The following is a 12,543-nucleotide window of genomic DNA, read 5'->3' on the forward strand; positions in this document are numbered from 1 at the left end:
TTGCCCTGGGGCAAGCCAAAACATAGATCAACTTAGGTCAGGCCAAAACACACAGCATTTCCATGTGTGCAGTCAAGAGTGGGCCCATGAAGGCCCATGGGCCTTCTTTGGGCTTCTGGGGTCCAATATGTTTCAATTCTTTGTCCCATTAGTGTCCTCACCTTTAACTGAGGCTCAGACCTCGGTAGTCTCTGAAGCACCCACAGTAGGTTTTCAGTTGCAAACACTGAAAGCTGAAGGATGATCCAGAGGGGCCCAAATGAGCCATTTTAAGTCCCTCGCCCTAGAAGAAAAGTGGAGCCTGGCAAGTCCCTCAAATTAAATAGAATATCTATGCCCTTCCTTACCTTGTTCTTGTAAGGGATTAAAAGATTTGGGTCCTGGGCAAGAAGGTGCCACTGTAAAGAAACAGGAAGCTGGAACTAAGAATACATAAGGCATGAAACCCTCTGTACCTGCCAACACACACATTTGTAGTTTTTCATTCAAAAAGCCATCCTTTATTGCCCAGTGCCAACATACTGAACTAGGTTCTAGAGAGTCAGAACAGCACATGGCTCCTGCCTCCAGAGTGACAGAAGCCTGGAGCTGTCAAAGATCTGCTGGAGTCAATTTTATTCACCTGTTTCTCTAGGAGGGAAACTACTTGTAAAGACTTCTCCGGAGTAGTGGTGTTACAGGGTGCAGCGACATGACTGCACAGCTGGAGCTGGGCACCGAGGCTTCTGTAGACTCCGGAGACTCAGTGACCCGAACTTTGGTCAAAGTGTCCAGAGGAAAGTTCAGGAAGTGAGTGCCCGCCGACCTTTACACTGCAGGAGGTACGGAGAGCACTGGTCATTTATTCAATCCAGGTTTCGACCCACTCGCTTATGATTAGTCATCGGATTCTGTAATTTGCAAAGGAAAGGAGAAAAATTTTACCACCTATTTAAAAGCTCAACTCTTTTACCCCTGTGGTCAGCTTATTTGACACTCCAAATTATTCATTCTGTGCTTTTAAACCTCGCACCGGGAAGAATAGAAGGAAGGGGGCGCTCTTTCCCACTGGATACCGGATTCCCGGCAGTGTCAACTCGGCAGGAAGCCGGCGGGGGCAAAGCGCTGACAGCTGGACCACCTGTGCTGGAGCCGCAACCCAGGTCAACTGAACTATGTAAAAACCGTCTCCAGTTGGGGTAAATGAATCCACTGATTAAACGCGTCCTTTTCTGAGCTCACCTCAAGGACAACATCGCGGAATGGTTAGGAGGCGGGCTTTTAAAAAAGAAGGAAAGTCGGCCTCAGCGTTCGGTGTCTGGGTTCGAATTCTGACTCAACCTGGTAAAGTGGCCTTTGGCAAGTTATTGAAGAATGGTTATGCTCCTCAGCTCCTTTTGACAAAAAGCAACAGCTATGAATATTGCTACTTTAACAATATTCAGAAGTTCTGCAAACTGACAGAAGGCAGGGTGCCAATCATTTACATGCGCCAGATTAACCCCCAAATAGAGCAGTGGGAGGAAAAGTTATTCACATGCCTACTTGGGCTGAGATGCCCTGATGAGAGGTGGCTGGCAGCTGTGAGTTCTTCTTCAGAGCCCCGGCAGCACTGGGAGGCTCCTTCAGCATTAGAATCCGAGCAGGTGAACTACTCAAAATGGCCAACTGGAATCACAGTCGGTGGCTTAGGAGCATGGCCTGAACCCTTCACCTGGGGAATTAAGCCATTGGTGACACCTCGCATCTAGACAGCTATTGGGTGACAAAGGAGGAGGAGGGAGGAGTAGAAGAAGATTACATTCATTGAGAAGCTACTGTATATCTGTTGGTGAAAATATTTCAACATCATTAGTGCTGTCGTCCCCATTTGATTAACTTCAAAAACTGTGCTCTTAATATAACATGTAGCTCTTAAACCCTGATCTCCCATGAAGGCAGGCAGGCAAGCAGACAGGAGAGGAGGAAGGGAGGAAGGAAGAAAGGGAGGAGGGAGAAAGCACTGCCATATTTACCAGAGCCAGTCTCCTCTAGAAGAAATCCTTATAGAAGGTTATTTAACATGAAAAATTATGGTTCAAGATTATTCTGCAGGCTTCTTTCAAATTATCATTTCACAAGTTACATCGGATAAGTAACAATGGGACATGGAAATGTTGGGGGGGGGGTAGAAACCTCGACACTGAGGTTGCAGGGTGACACTTCATGGACTTGTTGGGTGCACCCACACTAACAACGGAGCTGCAAGTTCTTATCAAAACAGGATCGAAGCCTGCAAATGGGAGGCTCACACAGCTCCCTGCCACCACCCCCCCCCCCCCCCCTCGACCCAGGAAATGCCATCAGGGACCCAGGATTTTGCACTGGGATGAAGTTTGGCTCTCCTGCCTCCCTTGCTGGGTTTTTGTTAACTCTCAGGGATCCCTGGAGAACAGGGGGTGAGGGGAGTGGATGAGGGGAAGCCTGCGTCCTCTTTCTAGATGAGTGAGCTCCGAGCTAGATCAGCTCGGTGGCCTCCGATGTGTAATAAAAAGCTGGGGAGAAAGGACTTAGTTGTTATTTCTCTCAAACTCCTAGTTTGGCTTTTACAGAGCTGTGCGGGCAGAGGTCTGTAGAAACAGATTAGAATCGGGTTTCCACTGATCCTGCCCTATTGCTTATTCTGAACGATAAAATGCATATAAAATCAGCAGCTCCAAGCCACAAGCGTGCTTAAGACGAAATTGTCGGCTTGGAAATGTCACAACGAGTAAAGGATGTAGTGGACTTCTGCACTTTGTGCAGTAGCATTTAGCCCGGGAGCGTCCCAGACAGCGCCCGGCCTAATTTCGGGCTGCATACGACTTCTAATTCTTTCCCATCTGGGAGAAACGGTACCGCTATCTCCTGTCGCAGCGGACCGCGCAAGTTTACTTGAGCTCAGGCGGGAAAGCTCGAGGAGGGGATGAGCGCACCGTCTGGAAAGGAACACGGAATCTACACAAACAATCCTTTCGGTCGCGGAACTCGGTTTTTAGTTGGTGGGTTTCTAGACCCACTGGTGACAAGTGGCCCCAGCCGGCTCACCCGACAGCAGTTGGCGTAACAGACTGCCAACGGGGCCGAAGAGGAGGCCGGGTCTGCGCGCCGTGATTCCCGGCTGTCCAGTGCACACCAAGCTAGCCTCCCGGGGAAGACCCTCCAGCCTCGGCCTTGGCCCGCAGTGGGGGAGAGATCGGTGGGTCTCAGACGGAGGCTCTCGCCACCATTGGGCGACCTCCGCTGGCATGAATAAACGCGCCCTTTCCTTTCCCTCGGAAACTGGGTGACAAGGTCTGGAAAGGAGCCTGGGACCGGTAAGCCCCAAGGTGAGAGCATTTCCCCGCTCAGCTCTCTCTGAGGGGTCACGGGGCTTCCTGGGTAATTTGGGGGCGGGGGCAGGGCAAAACAACAAAAAACTCTGGAAGCTATTTCCATCAGTCCTTTTCCAGATCAATATTAATAATGGTCAGACGAAGTGGTCAAAAATCAAAGGATACTCTGAATCAAGTGTGACCTCCGCAGTTTCAGAGGGCTCTTGGCTGAGCGCTAGGAGTAAAGAGGTCACTACAAGAATCACCCAGAAGCAGTGCCTTCTTACCGCTCAGAGGTCTTTCGCCCTCCACCCTCCGACCGTCCTCTCGCCGATCCCTGGCGCGGATACCTAGGGGTAGGGGTGTGGTCAGCGAGAGCCGCCGGCCCGGGAAGATGCAGGGCCCCAGTCGCTGGTACTGGCCCTGTGCCTTCGAGCCCGGGAGTCCTGGACGCGTCTCGTTTAACTGTGTTTTCGTCCGTGTCGCAGCAGTGTCTCCCCCATGTCTACACAAGTCTGACTCGAGCGCGTGGAAGGCTGGTGGGAGGGCTAAGAGCCGGGGCGGTAGCGGATTCAGGAAGCGAGATTCCGAAGATTGCCTGAGTACCGCGAAAACTCCAGGTTAAGTTTTCTCAAACGTATGGTTACTCACCGCGAGGAGCTCAAAGGCAAAAGGTTCAATAGTCAAGTTGGTGGGGACTTTCCTTACTTAAAGTAATAATTTGCTAATTCGGATCTATTGCTTTTAAATATCGAGTTCCAGAGACCTCTGTCAATGCAGGCTTAATTCCATCCCACTGATGAAGGATGTTTATAAACGGCTCCTGTGGTGCAAGCCGAGTGTGAAAATATCAGTTTTATGCCTTTTGATAAGAATTACCGAGGTGGAAGGCTTATTAGGCGATTACAAATTTCGCAGCTGCTCGGAGCCCAATTAGGCAGCTCTTCGCGGTGAGTGGAAGCTGTGGGGGTCAGGGCGGGTTGGTGTTCCCGCTCTCCAGCCATGGACCTCCAATCAAGGCCTGGCTCAACCCAGACCCCTGCCCTGAACCCCTCGAGCTTTAGGGGGACACACCCTGCACCTCCCAACTAGCGGAGCGCCCCAAAGCCTGGGGCAGGAGGCACTCCCAAGTCTCTGGCTTTCTTTCTCCCAACCTTGCAAAGAGCCCTATCCGTCAAGGCTGTTGGTTGGGTGTTGGTTGCCCCCTAGGTGGGCTTAGGTACCCGGTTTTCATTTAAGAAGAGGTGGGCATTCCAGAAATTTCAAGGTAGTAGGCAGGAATCGCTCCAACTCAGCGATTCCTTACCCACCTGCAGACACACAAGATGATGTTTTTTTGGTCTATCCTTATTCGCGACCAAAATTGGTCTCAGTTGGGGTCGGAGCTACAAACCCTCATTCCATAGACAAAAAGAGTCCTGACTTTTAGCACAAGCACCTAAGGTAGGAAGGGGTACTCTGCGAAGCATCAGGAGAACTCTGCCATTGTCGGAGCCGAGGAGAAGCCTGGGTAAGAAGTGTGACGAGAGCTCCAAGAAGTTGGGCCCACTGTGCAGGAAAGACCCCCTGCTCGCCCTCGACTGGGGGTCACAAGGTGGTTGGGCCCTGGACGAGAAGGACGCTCAGCCTTGACATTCACAGCAAACACCTGCGCATCACTCGCCTCCTCCCACCTCCACGCACGACCCCCGACCGAAGGCCTATACCACCTGGGACACAAATAAATTCACCACCCGGAGGCCTACTGAGCAAGGCTGGGTGCGAGCAATTACCCCGTGGGAAAGGTAGGTGTCCTGCCGGGCTCCAGGAGTAAAGCGGACGCCAGACCAGTCTTTTAGGTCTTCTTATGTCTGACGATCATTCTTCTTGTCCAAACCCAGAAGCCTCTAAAAACGAATCATTTCCTCCACTTATGCAGAGATAGGAGCTCTTAGATCAAGATTAGTATTTTGAAAACCTGATTGAGAGCCGCCTGATTAGGCGAGGGTGGGTGGAAAGACCGCATGAACGCCCGCGCCCCCGCCCTAACTTCCCAAGACAGCTCCAGCGCTCCCCGAATCTCCAAATGATCCCCGCGATTTATTCTCCCGGATGGTAGCCAAACAGTACCCCAGATTCATTTTGCAGACCCTTAACAAGTAGAGACTGTAACTAAATAGCCGAATTCGGTCTTTATTTTTAATTCCACTTTCAGTTCTGCTCTATACACGGCCTGATAGTCAACATTATGCAGGACTCTCTCCATTTAGAAGAGCTATCTCGAGACTGATGCTATTTCATGGAAAATGCATTATGTGGATTTTTCCAAAAACACCAATTTTGGCCCTTGATGAAAAACACAAGTTTTTCTGTTCTCCAAGCACAAGTTAGCTTTTCGAGAAGTCGGTCCACCCCAAGCCTTCAATTTTGTCCCCTTCCCCCGCACCTCCGTAAATTTAAACGAGAGCTCCCAGAGAGGACCGGCAGGGGGATAGCTAATATTAACGTGGGCGCAGCTTCATGTAAAGAAAACAATGGCGTTAGGAAAATGCTCTAGAGACCCTCGTGTTTATGGGAGAAAAATGTAATGGAGGAAAAACTAAATTTGCAGTCGATGCTCCGTCTCAGGCTGTTACATGGGCGCATTTTATCACCGGCAAGTCTATCTCTGCCCATTGTCCTCCCTCTAGCCTGCTGCTGTAGAGTCTGGGTGGGAACGCCTCGATCTTCCTCTTCTAGACAATAAGGCAAGGAGATAATATTATAAATATATATCTTATTGAAGCAACATTATATGATTTTGTTAAAGGCCTTTAAGAAACAGAGACTCCTAGATAGTCTTATATTACTGTTTCAGAGGCTTGCTTTGTTTTGTTTCTTAAAAGGGGGAAATTCGAAATAAAAATTGTTAGTCTTATCAAATTCCTCTTTACACACTACATAATGAAGTAAAATGTATACCATAAAGAAGTTTTTTAAACAAACACACCCTCCAATTCTAATCAAAATTACCAGTATTCTGAGGACCACCCCCCAAATCCGCAGCCAAAATTTGAGGCAGAAGCTGGCCGTTTTCAGGGCTTCAGTGTTGCCCAGGATGAGATGAAACAGCAATACTATTAGCAACATACTTTTTTTTGGTCTTTCCTGTAGCCTTGATTTCAAATTTAGTAGCAAAGCTTTTGTGCTGCTCAGATGTTCCTTCTTTATCTTAATGAGAAAACTTTTCGCAAAGGGAGTGCGAACCTCTAGATAACTAAGCCTCCAGGCTGCCAGGGAGCCGTCGCGGTCCATGGCTAGACAGGAGAGCGGCTCCTTTCAGGAGAATGACTAAAACATTCGAGTCACCCAGACCTCCGCTTCCCCTTCAGCTTGCTGCAGAAAGAGATGTAACCTGAATCTTTGTTTAGGTTTTGGTTAGGGAGTGAGAATTAAAAAGCCACGGCAGATGCAGAGCGCAGATTTTTTTAAAAGTCAAAAGTTAACTGGCCAGTCTCATTTTTTTTCCTTCTTTAATACTAAATCTGGAGTAAGTTGGCTTGTCCTGATAACGATCTTAACTTGTAGGGAAGGCGGGTTTTCCTGAAGGAGGTGAGGCTATTCCTCCTGGAAAAGACTTTCATCACACACCCTCTTCCCTCCTTCCACGTAAGGTTCCACCCTCTGGAAAACAAAACTTTTTTTCCCCCCTTTTCCTAGAGGGGCAGCGCTCAATGAAGTTGGGGAAAGAATCTAAGGAACAGTTCATCGGAGTGGTTACGGTCACAGCGGCCTCTTTGGACGAAGACTTGCAGCCTTCTTACTCTTCTTGGTGTGTCAGCTTTCATTAGTGCACTAGGGCGGGGGAGGGGGCCAGATCGGCAGACACGGACAGCCTCTGACCCTCTGGAGTTGGTATGTGATAAGCAGCCCTAGCAGTGCCATGTATTGGAAAAGCGATCAGATGTTTGTGTGTAAACTAGAAGAAAAGGACGTGCTGGAGCTGGCAGTTCCCCTTGAGAAGGTGAGCGACCCGACGCCCGGCCAGACCAGCTGAATCGCAGTTTCCTTGAAACGCGAGCTGTTTGGGCTCCTAAACGAGGTTCAGAAATTACCTGTAACAGTCTCATCTTCAAACCCGGCAATTTTTTTTTTTTTATTACGTAGTGGCGTTAGTCAGTAATCATTGCCTCCCCTCCCCACAAGCTCACTTAACCTGAGGCATGGAGACCGTAATTTGGGAGACGAAGCCTCGAGCCTAAGGCGATGTGAGTCGTGCTTTTGTTGTGTTTGCAGCGGTGATCGCGAGGTCGGGAGAGTGAGTCGGGAGGTTCGGGGGGCTGGGGGCTGGGGGGGTGGACGTGGGGGAGGGACGGACCCGAGGCGAGGCTTCTCTGTTCGGCAGCCGGCGGACGTTTGCCGGCCCTAAGAAGCTCCTCCGGCCGCAGGGCGATCCTCGCTGCCGCTGTCGCACAGCGAAACAGAAGCAGACGGAGCTCCAGGAAGACCTTTGGGATCGCAGGGAGGGCTTTGAGGGCCATTTTACTTTAAAAAAAAAAAAAAAAAAACGAAAGAAACAAACCTAGGGCTCTCGAGTTGCACCGTTCCTAACAGTAGATAGCGGGAAACTGACAAACTCTCACCTCGCTCTGGAGGCAGGAGCGTTTACTCACAAAGGCGGGGTATGTCGCGTTTTAGGTTTGAAAATCATCTGCAGCCTGTTTGAGCGCCTCCGCGGCCCCGCACTGGGCACCGCTGACTTTGTCTTCGCCCGAATGCTTGCGGGGAACGCACGGGAAATCCGGGGGCTCCTGCCTAAACTCTGTGTTTGCGAGGACGCGGCCTCCGTGCTGCGGCGCTGGATCCCGGCAGAGAGCCCGGGGGTGGGTGGGGTTGGGATTCCGGGGTTCGGACCGCATCTCGCTTGATGCTGTCAGAGGGAAGAGGGAGGCGAAGAGAGAACTGCAGAAGCTTGGGCCGCTCGAGTTCCGTGACACCCCCCCCCTCCCCCGCCCCCTAAGCTAACGTTTCCGTAAACGAAGGCAGAAAAAGCCCAGAGCGGCTGCGTTTTCGTTTAAGAACAAAACTCCTGCAACAGCTTGGAAACACTTGAGTAATGCGCGTTGTTGCTTTAAAACATTTTGACCGAGGTTGTGTGAGTTGTTTTTTTAATGACACAAATTAAATTCAGCTGGATATTTTCCATTATTCGACCCGCTTTTTGCGCTGGTTAAAAATAATCCTTTGGTAACTCAAATGTTGACTTACCGAGCAATAAGTGGCAATTTACACCTTAAAGAAACGAGTATAAATCACTCGCAGCTCTAATTGCTGTAAGTTTACGAAAGAGCTGCTGGCTCGGTTTAATCTGAAGCATTTTCATTCAAATTGTCATCGGAACAAACACCAGGCTTCTTAAATCCCGCTGTAATTAGCTTTCAAGTATCCTATTAAACCTCTTCACCTTTCGGGCTATCCAACTCAAAAAGCTCCCATTTAAAAATATATATGTCTCGCTCTTTTAATTGAGGCTATTAAAGAAATCAAGTTTCTACCCCCACCCCCTCCTCAAATCCTCTTTTCTTCTCTCCTACTCCACCCCACCCCCCATGCACCCCCTTTAGCCCAGTGATCCCCGCTCCGCAGTGATTGACGTCTAGAAAGAAAATGCTTTGTGCGGGGATGATTGTTATTAACTCGTTACCCCTGGCAGGGGGGCGGGGAACCGGCGTGCTCCGGTGAGCACTGGGGACCCGTAGCCCGGAGAGCGCGGCGGCGCGCCGGGCGAGCCCCCGGAGCTCCCTTGGCCGCCTCGCTGCGCTCTAGGGCTGCGCCGCCGTCCGCTCGCCCGCAGCCGCGCGGGCCCAGGCGCCCAGACGGCTGCCTGTGGGGCCCAGCGCGCCGGGGCCTTCATTAGTTCGCCCCGCGTGCGGAGAAGCTGAAGCTCCGGGCTGCACGTGCCGACTCTGAACTTCTGGTCTCTGTTCCTCTCCACTTCCCGGCTCTCACCTCCTCAGTGCCAGGGTCTCATGTCGGAGGAGTGCGGGCGGACTGCAGCCCTGGCGGCCGGGAGGACTCGGAAAGGCGCCGGGGAAGAGGGGCTGGTGAGTGGGTAGGGCCCCGGGAGCTGGCCCTGGAGAGGCGGCCCAGAACGGAGGGCTGCTATCCCAGAGTTCCTTCCCGGGCTCAACTGTGGGCCCTCGAGGAGCCGGTGGAAGGGGAGGGATCTGAGGCGGGCTGGGCTGAGCCGCCAGGCACCCCAGGACTTTGAGGTCAGGGGTCTGCAGCCCCGGCGACTGCGCCGTGGGAGCTTGGACCCCAGGGAGGGCGAGGAGCGGGACATCAGGCACTGGGGGTGGCTTGGGGGAAGGGAGGGGAGGAGGTGAGGGAGCCCCCGCGGGTCTTTGGGATGGGAAGAGGAGGAGGGGTCTAGAACCGCCTGAGACCGCGCCTCGTGGCTTCCTGCAGGTGAGCCCCGAGGGAGTGGGGGACGAGGACTCGTGCTCCTCCTCGGCCCCGCTGTCCCCGTCGTCCTCGCCCCGGTCCATGGCCTCGGGCTCCGTCTGCCCTCCTGGCAAGTGTGTGTGCAGCAGCTGCGGCCTGGAGATCGTGGACAAGTACCTTCTCAAGGTAGGGCGGAGCCGCGAGGCCCAAGGCAAGCGCGGTTCCCCGGGGAGCTCTGGGGAAGGAGAAAAGTTTATTTTCCCCTTCTTTTCCACTCAAGTTCTCGCTCGAGGTTGTAGGCTTTCTTAGTACAACCGCCCAGTCAAGAGCAACTCATAAGGTGGGAAAAAGTGGGAGAAGAAATCTTAGAATACCCCCTGTTGTTGCAAAACTGCTTGTGTGTGTGGTCGAGGGGTGCCGATACCCGGGTGAATGAACTGGAGCCAGCCACCTACTTGTAGAGGAACGGAAGTGGGGAAATCCTTATCCTTTCTGGAAACAGGGTCCTGCCTAATTATTTTTACTGAGCCTCGGGTTATAACCCGCAATAACACTCAGGGGTCTGCCTGCTTATGAGGGTTCCAAGTCTGTATATGTTGACCGATTTTCCCTTTTCAGTGTCTCCTTTGGTGAGAACCACTGTGAAGTGCCTTAAAGAGTCTTTTCTAGACAGATATTTTTTATATAGTCTTATGTTTATTTACACTAACCTGATGCTTTTCCAAAATAAAATTCATACTACCATTTAAATAAAAACCATTTTCAATATTTTCCTCCTCTTACTAAGATTTAATACTTCAGGGCCACTCAGTGATTTTTTTTTTTTTTTAACGTCATCTCCAGTGCTTAGGAGGGCAATGGAAATTGATGTGAAGTTAGACAAAACAAAAAGAAACAAAAATGCCTAGGATGAAGTGCTTCAAGTGGTGGTTTGAGAGTTGACTGTCTGTCTTAATTTGTTTTACTTCTCTCAAGATATTGTGGGGGAGTTTTGGAGTACAAATTCTGGCAGGCCAGTTATCCATGTCATTGTATGAAGGATCATACTATCAAAAACATCAACTATGATGTTTTAATCCCCTGTGTTTTAATCCTAATATCATGGAATTTCAACTTCAATAGTGTTTTTTAAACCACTGTTTAAAATAATGATCTCTCCTACACTAAATTAGTAGCAAACCACTTTCCATTTTCCCCACCACCACCATCCCCCACCTAGTTTCTCAAAAGAATTCATTATGTAGAATATGAATTCAGAAAGCAAGTTTGTGAGTTTCTTTAAATTTCTGCCTCAGCATACAGAACTGCTTCATCTGGAAAGTTGGAATGATACCCTGTAGATACAACTAAGATAAAGTACCAAAAGGAGTTTTGGTGAAAACTGTTTAAAAAGTAACTAAGTTACTTAATTAGTGGTTGATTCTTAAGGCTGGCAAGTTAGCATGGCTTTCTCTTTAAATCTGCATTCTTAAGATTCCCATTTCAGTGTTTCTAGACCTGAACCTCTTTGAATATTTCAAAACCATCTTTTGAATCAAAACTAGCTTCTTCCTTTCTTGAGCTCTCTTAGTGAATTAGCTTTATCTTTCAGAATATTTCTGAATGGATGTATAATGGACCCACTTCATATTAGAGAGGAAAAAGAAAAAAGCTTGAAGTGACTCTTAACATATCCTCTGACATAGATAATCGTTTCTAGCGTTCGTCTTTTATATGTTAACATATGTTTATATATCAGATATATATTTGTATAAAACAGTCTAAATTATATCAGTTTTTTTTTTAAGCTTTCCTTTGTAATAGGACTGGTGTGCTCCCAATGAAGTCTTCTACATACAGTCTTAGTTTACTAGTTTACTCTTTAGTATATGTACAAGTATGCATAAGTACATATTAGTAGACGTGCAAGAAAACTGTCTTCATATAGGAAACTAACAAAAGTTTGACACTTTATATAAAAACTCTTGAGTTCTCAACTCCCCCGCCACCACCATTTTGAGTGCATATTCTTCCAGATAAGTTTGAGTTCAGTTCAAGTCACTGGTGAAAAAATAATTGTTAAATAGAATATTTGAGGATGTAACTGTTTAATATAGAAAAACACCATATCATGAGGCAAGTAAAATGGAGTTAGAACAAAAATGTGAGAAGAGTTAGCTGCGTCTGTTGCCCCATGTGATACTTCAGTGCCCTGTCGTTTGAGTGATTTTTTTTTTTTTGGATTGATTCTATATATGTATACATACAGAGATTGGATGAATGCTAGCCATCAGGAAAGGCTTATAGTCTCCAGAATTTTTTTCTGTTCACTTTATTTTCCTCTCTGGAAAAGAAAAAGAAGATGAAGCAGGTTTTTGTTTTGTTTTGTTTTTTTAGTAAACTTTGAGGAAAGGTGGCAGACCAGGAATTACATCTGGCTTTAGGGAACTAGAGAATGACCATGACTCTGCCTTGAAGACTGCATCTATCCTGGGTTTAAAAAGAAAAAAAGCCTGGATAAGATCAAAATGCAGAGGCCTTAAACAGTGGAATACTAATGGAAGCCTGTACTTCTCAACTCTAATTTAATTGGACCCATTTGAGGGGGAAAAAAAAAAAAAGAAAATGCATCTCTATATCCATGACAGCAATCACGATTGTTAATTTTTTAAATTTTGGTTTCCTCAGATTTTTTTCCAGTTGTTTTCCATTGCTATTTTCCCTATTTTCTTGTATGGTGAGCATGTTCTTTTATAGAAAAACCAAAACTTAAAATTTCACTAAAATCATCAGTGCTTTGGAAAGAGGCACATAACTAATTAGAAGCCAGTGAAACTTTCTTCTTCAGCTT

The 12,543-nt window shown here is 48.5% G+C and overlaps 2 protein-coding genes and 1 long non-coding RNA gene across 46 annotated transcripts in view; 1 reads left to right on the forward strand and 2 right to left on the reverse strand.

The window, feature by feature from the left end:
• Positions 1-477: 477 nt before the first annotated feature.
• On the reverse strand, positions 478-6,549 carry LOC147375617 (uncharacterized). 38 transcript variants are annotated; one of them, XR_015160265.1, is made up of 6 exons: positions 6,422-6,549; positions 5,084-6,025; positions 3,599-3,661; positions 1,521-1,734; positions 1,222-1,373; positions 478-890 (listed from the first exon to the last, which is right to left on the reverse strand). XR_015160265.1 is itself a non-coding variant. In XM_086390617.1 (4 exons), the coding sequence occupies exons 1-3, from the start codon at positions 4,313-4,315 to the stop codon at positions 1,261-1,263; spliced, it is 549 nt and encodes a 182-aa protein (XP_086246743.1). In that variant the 5' UTR covers positions 4,316-4,450; the 3' UTR covers positions 478-890; positions 1,222-1,260. The 38 variants fall into 38 exon arrangements, 2 of the variants coding, with proteins under 2 accessions (XP_086246743.1, XP_086246744.1); XR_015160255.1 differs by having other exon boundaries at positions 3,599-3,909; XR_015160273.1 differs by lacking the exon at positions 6,422-6,549 and adding an exon at positions 6,303-6,415 and having other exon boundaries at positions 1,521-1,693; positions 5,084-5,197.
• The window catches only part of LHX8 (LIM homeobox 8), a 28,252-nt gene continuing 20,675 nt past the window's right edge, over positions 4,967-12,543 (forward strand). For 2 of the 6 annotated variants that reach the window (XM_086390610.1, XM_086390616.1), the window contains exons 1-3: positions 6,735-7,293; positions 9,287-9,373; positions 9,738-9,899. In XM_086390610.1, coding sequence (XP_086246736.1) covers positions 7,213-7,293; positions 9,287-9,373; positions 9,738-9,899 — 330 coding nt within the window. In that variant the 5' untranslated portion in view covers positions 6,735-7,212. Of the gene's footprint in view, positions 5,096-6,673; positions 7,294-7,436; positions 7,538-9,286; positions 9,374-9,737; positions 9,900-12,543 lie in introns of those variants that run through there. The other 4 variants (XM_086390611.1, XM_086390615.1, XM_086390614.1 and 1 more) reach the window with 4 other exon arrangements.
• LOC147375619 (uncharacterized) lies at positions 7,411-8,513 on the reverse strand. 2 transcript variants are annotated; one of them, XR_015160283.1, is made up of 2 exons: positions 7,913-8,513; positions 7,411-7,777 (listed from the first exon to the last, which is right to left on the reverse strand). It is a non-coding gene; the product is annotated as an uncharacterized LOC147375619 (long non-coding RNA). The 2 variants fall into 2 exon arrangements; XR_015160281.1 differs by having other exon boundaries at positions 7,411-7,814.

The sequence above is a fragment of the Bos grunniens genome, chromosome 3 (assembly GCF_055505025.1).
Source record: "Bos grunniens cultivar Pamir isolate PY7600 chromosome 3, Bosgru_T2T1.0, whole genome shotgun sequence".
NCBI classification, from domain to species: domain Eukaryota; kingdom Metazoa; phylum Chordata; class Mammalia; order Artiodactyla; family Bovidae; genus Bos; species Bos grunniens.

Bases quoted from the DNA above. Each gene is read 5' to 3' on its own strand.
- LOC147375617 (XM_086390617.1), bottom strand. From the start codon at position 4,315: ATGGCTGGAGAGCGGGAACACCAACCCGCCCTGACCCCCACAGCTTCC. The intron at 3,910-4,190 runs GTAATTCTTATC...CGCGGTACTCAG, and splicing joins CTAATAAGCCTTCCACCTCG to GCAATCTTCGGAATCTCGCT. The intron at 1,374-3,598 runs GTAAGAAGGCAC...TTTTGTCAAAAG, and splicing joins GGGCGAAAGACCTCTGAGCG to GAGCTGAGGAGCATAACCAT.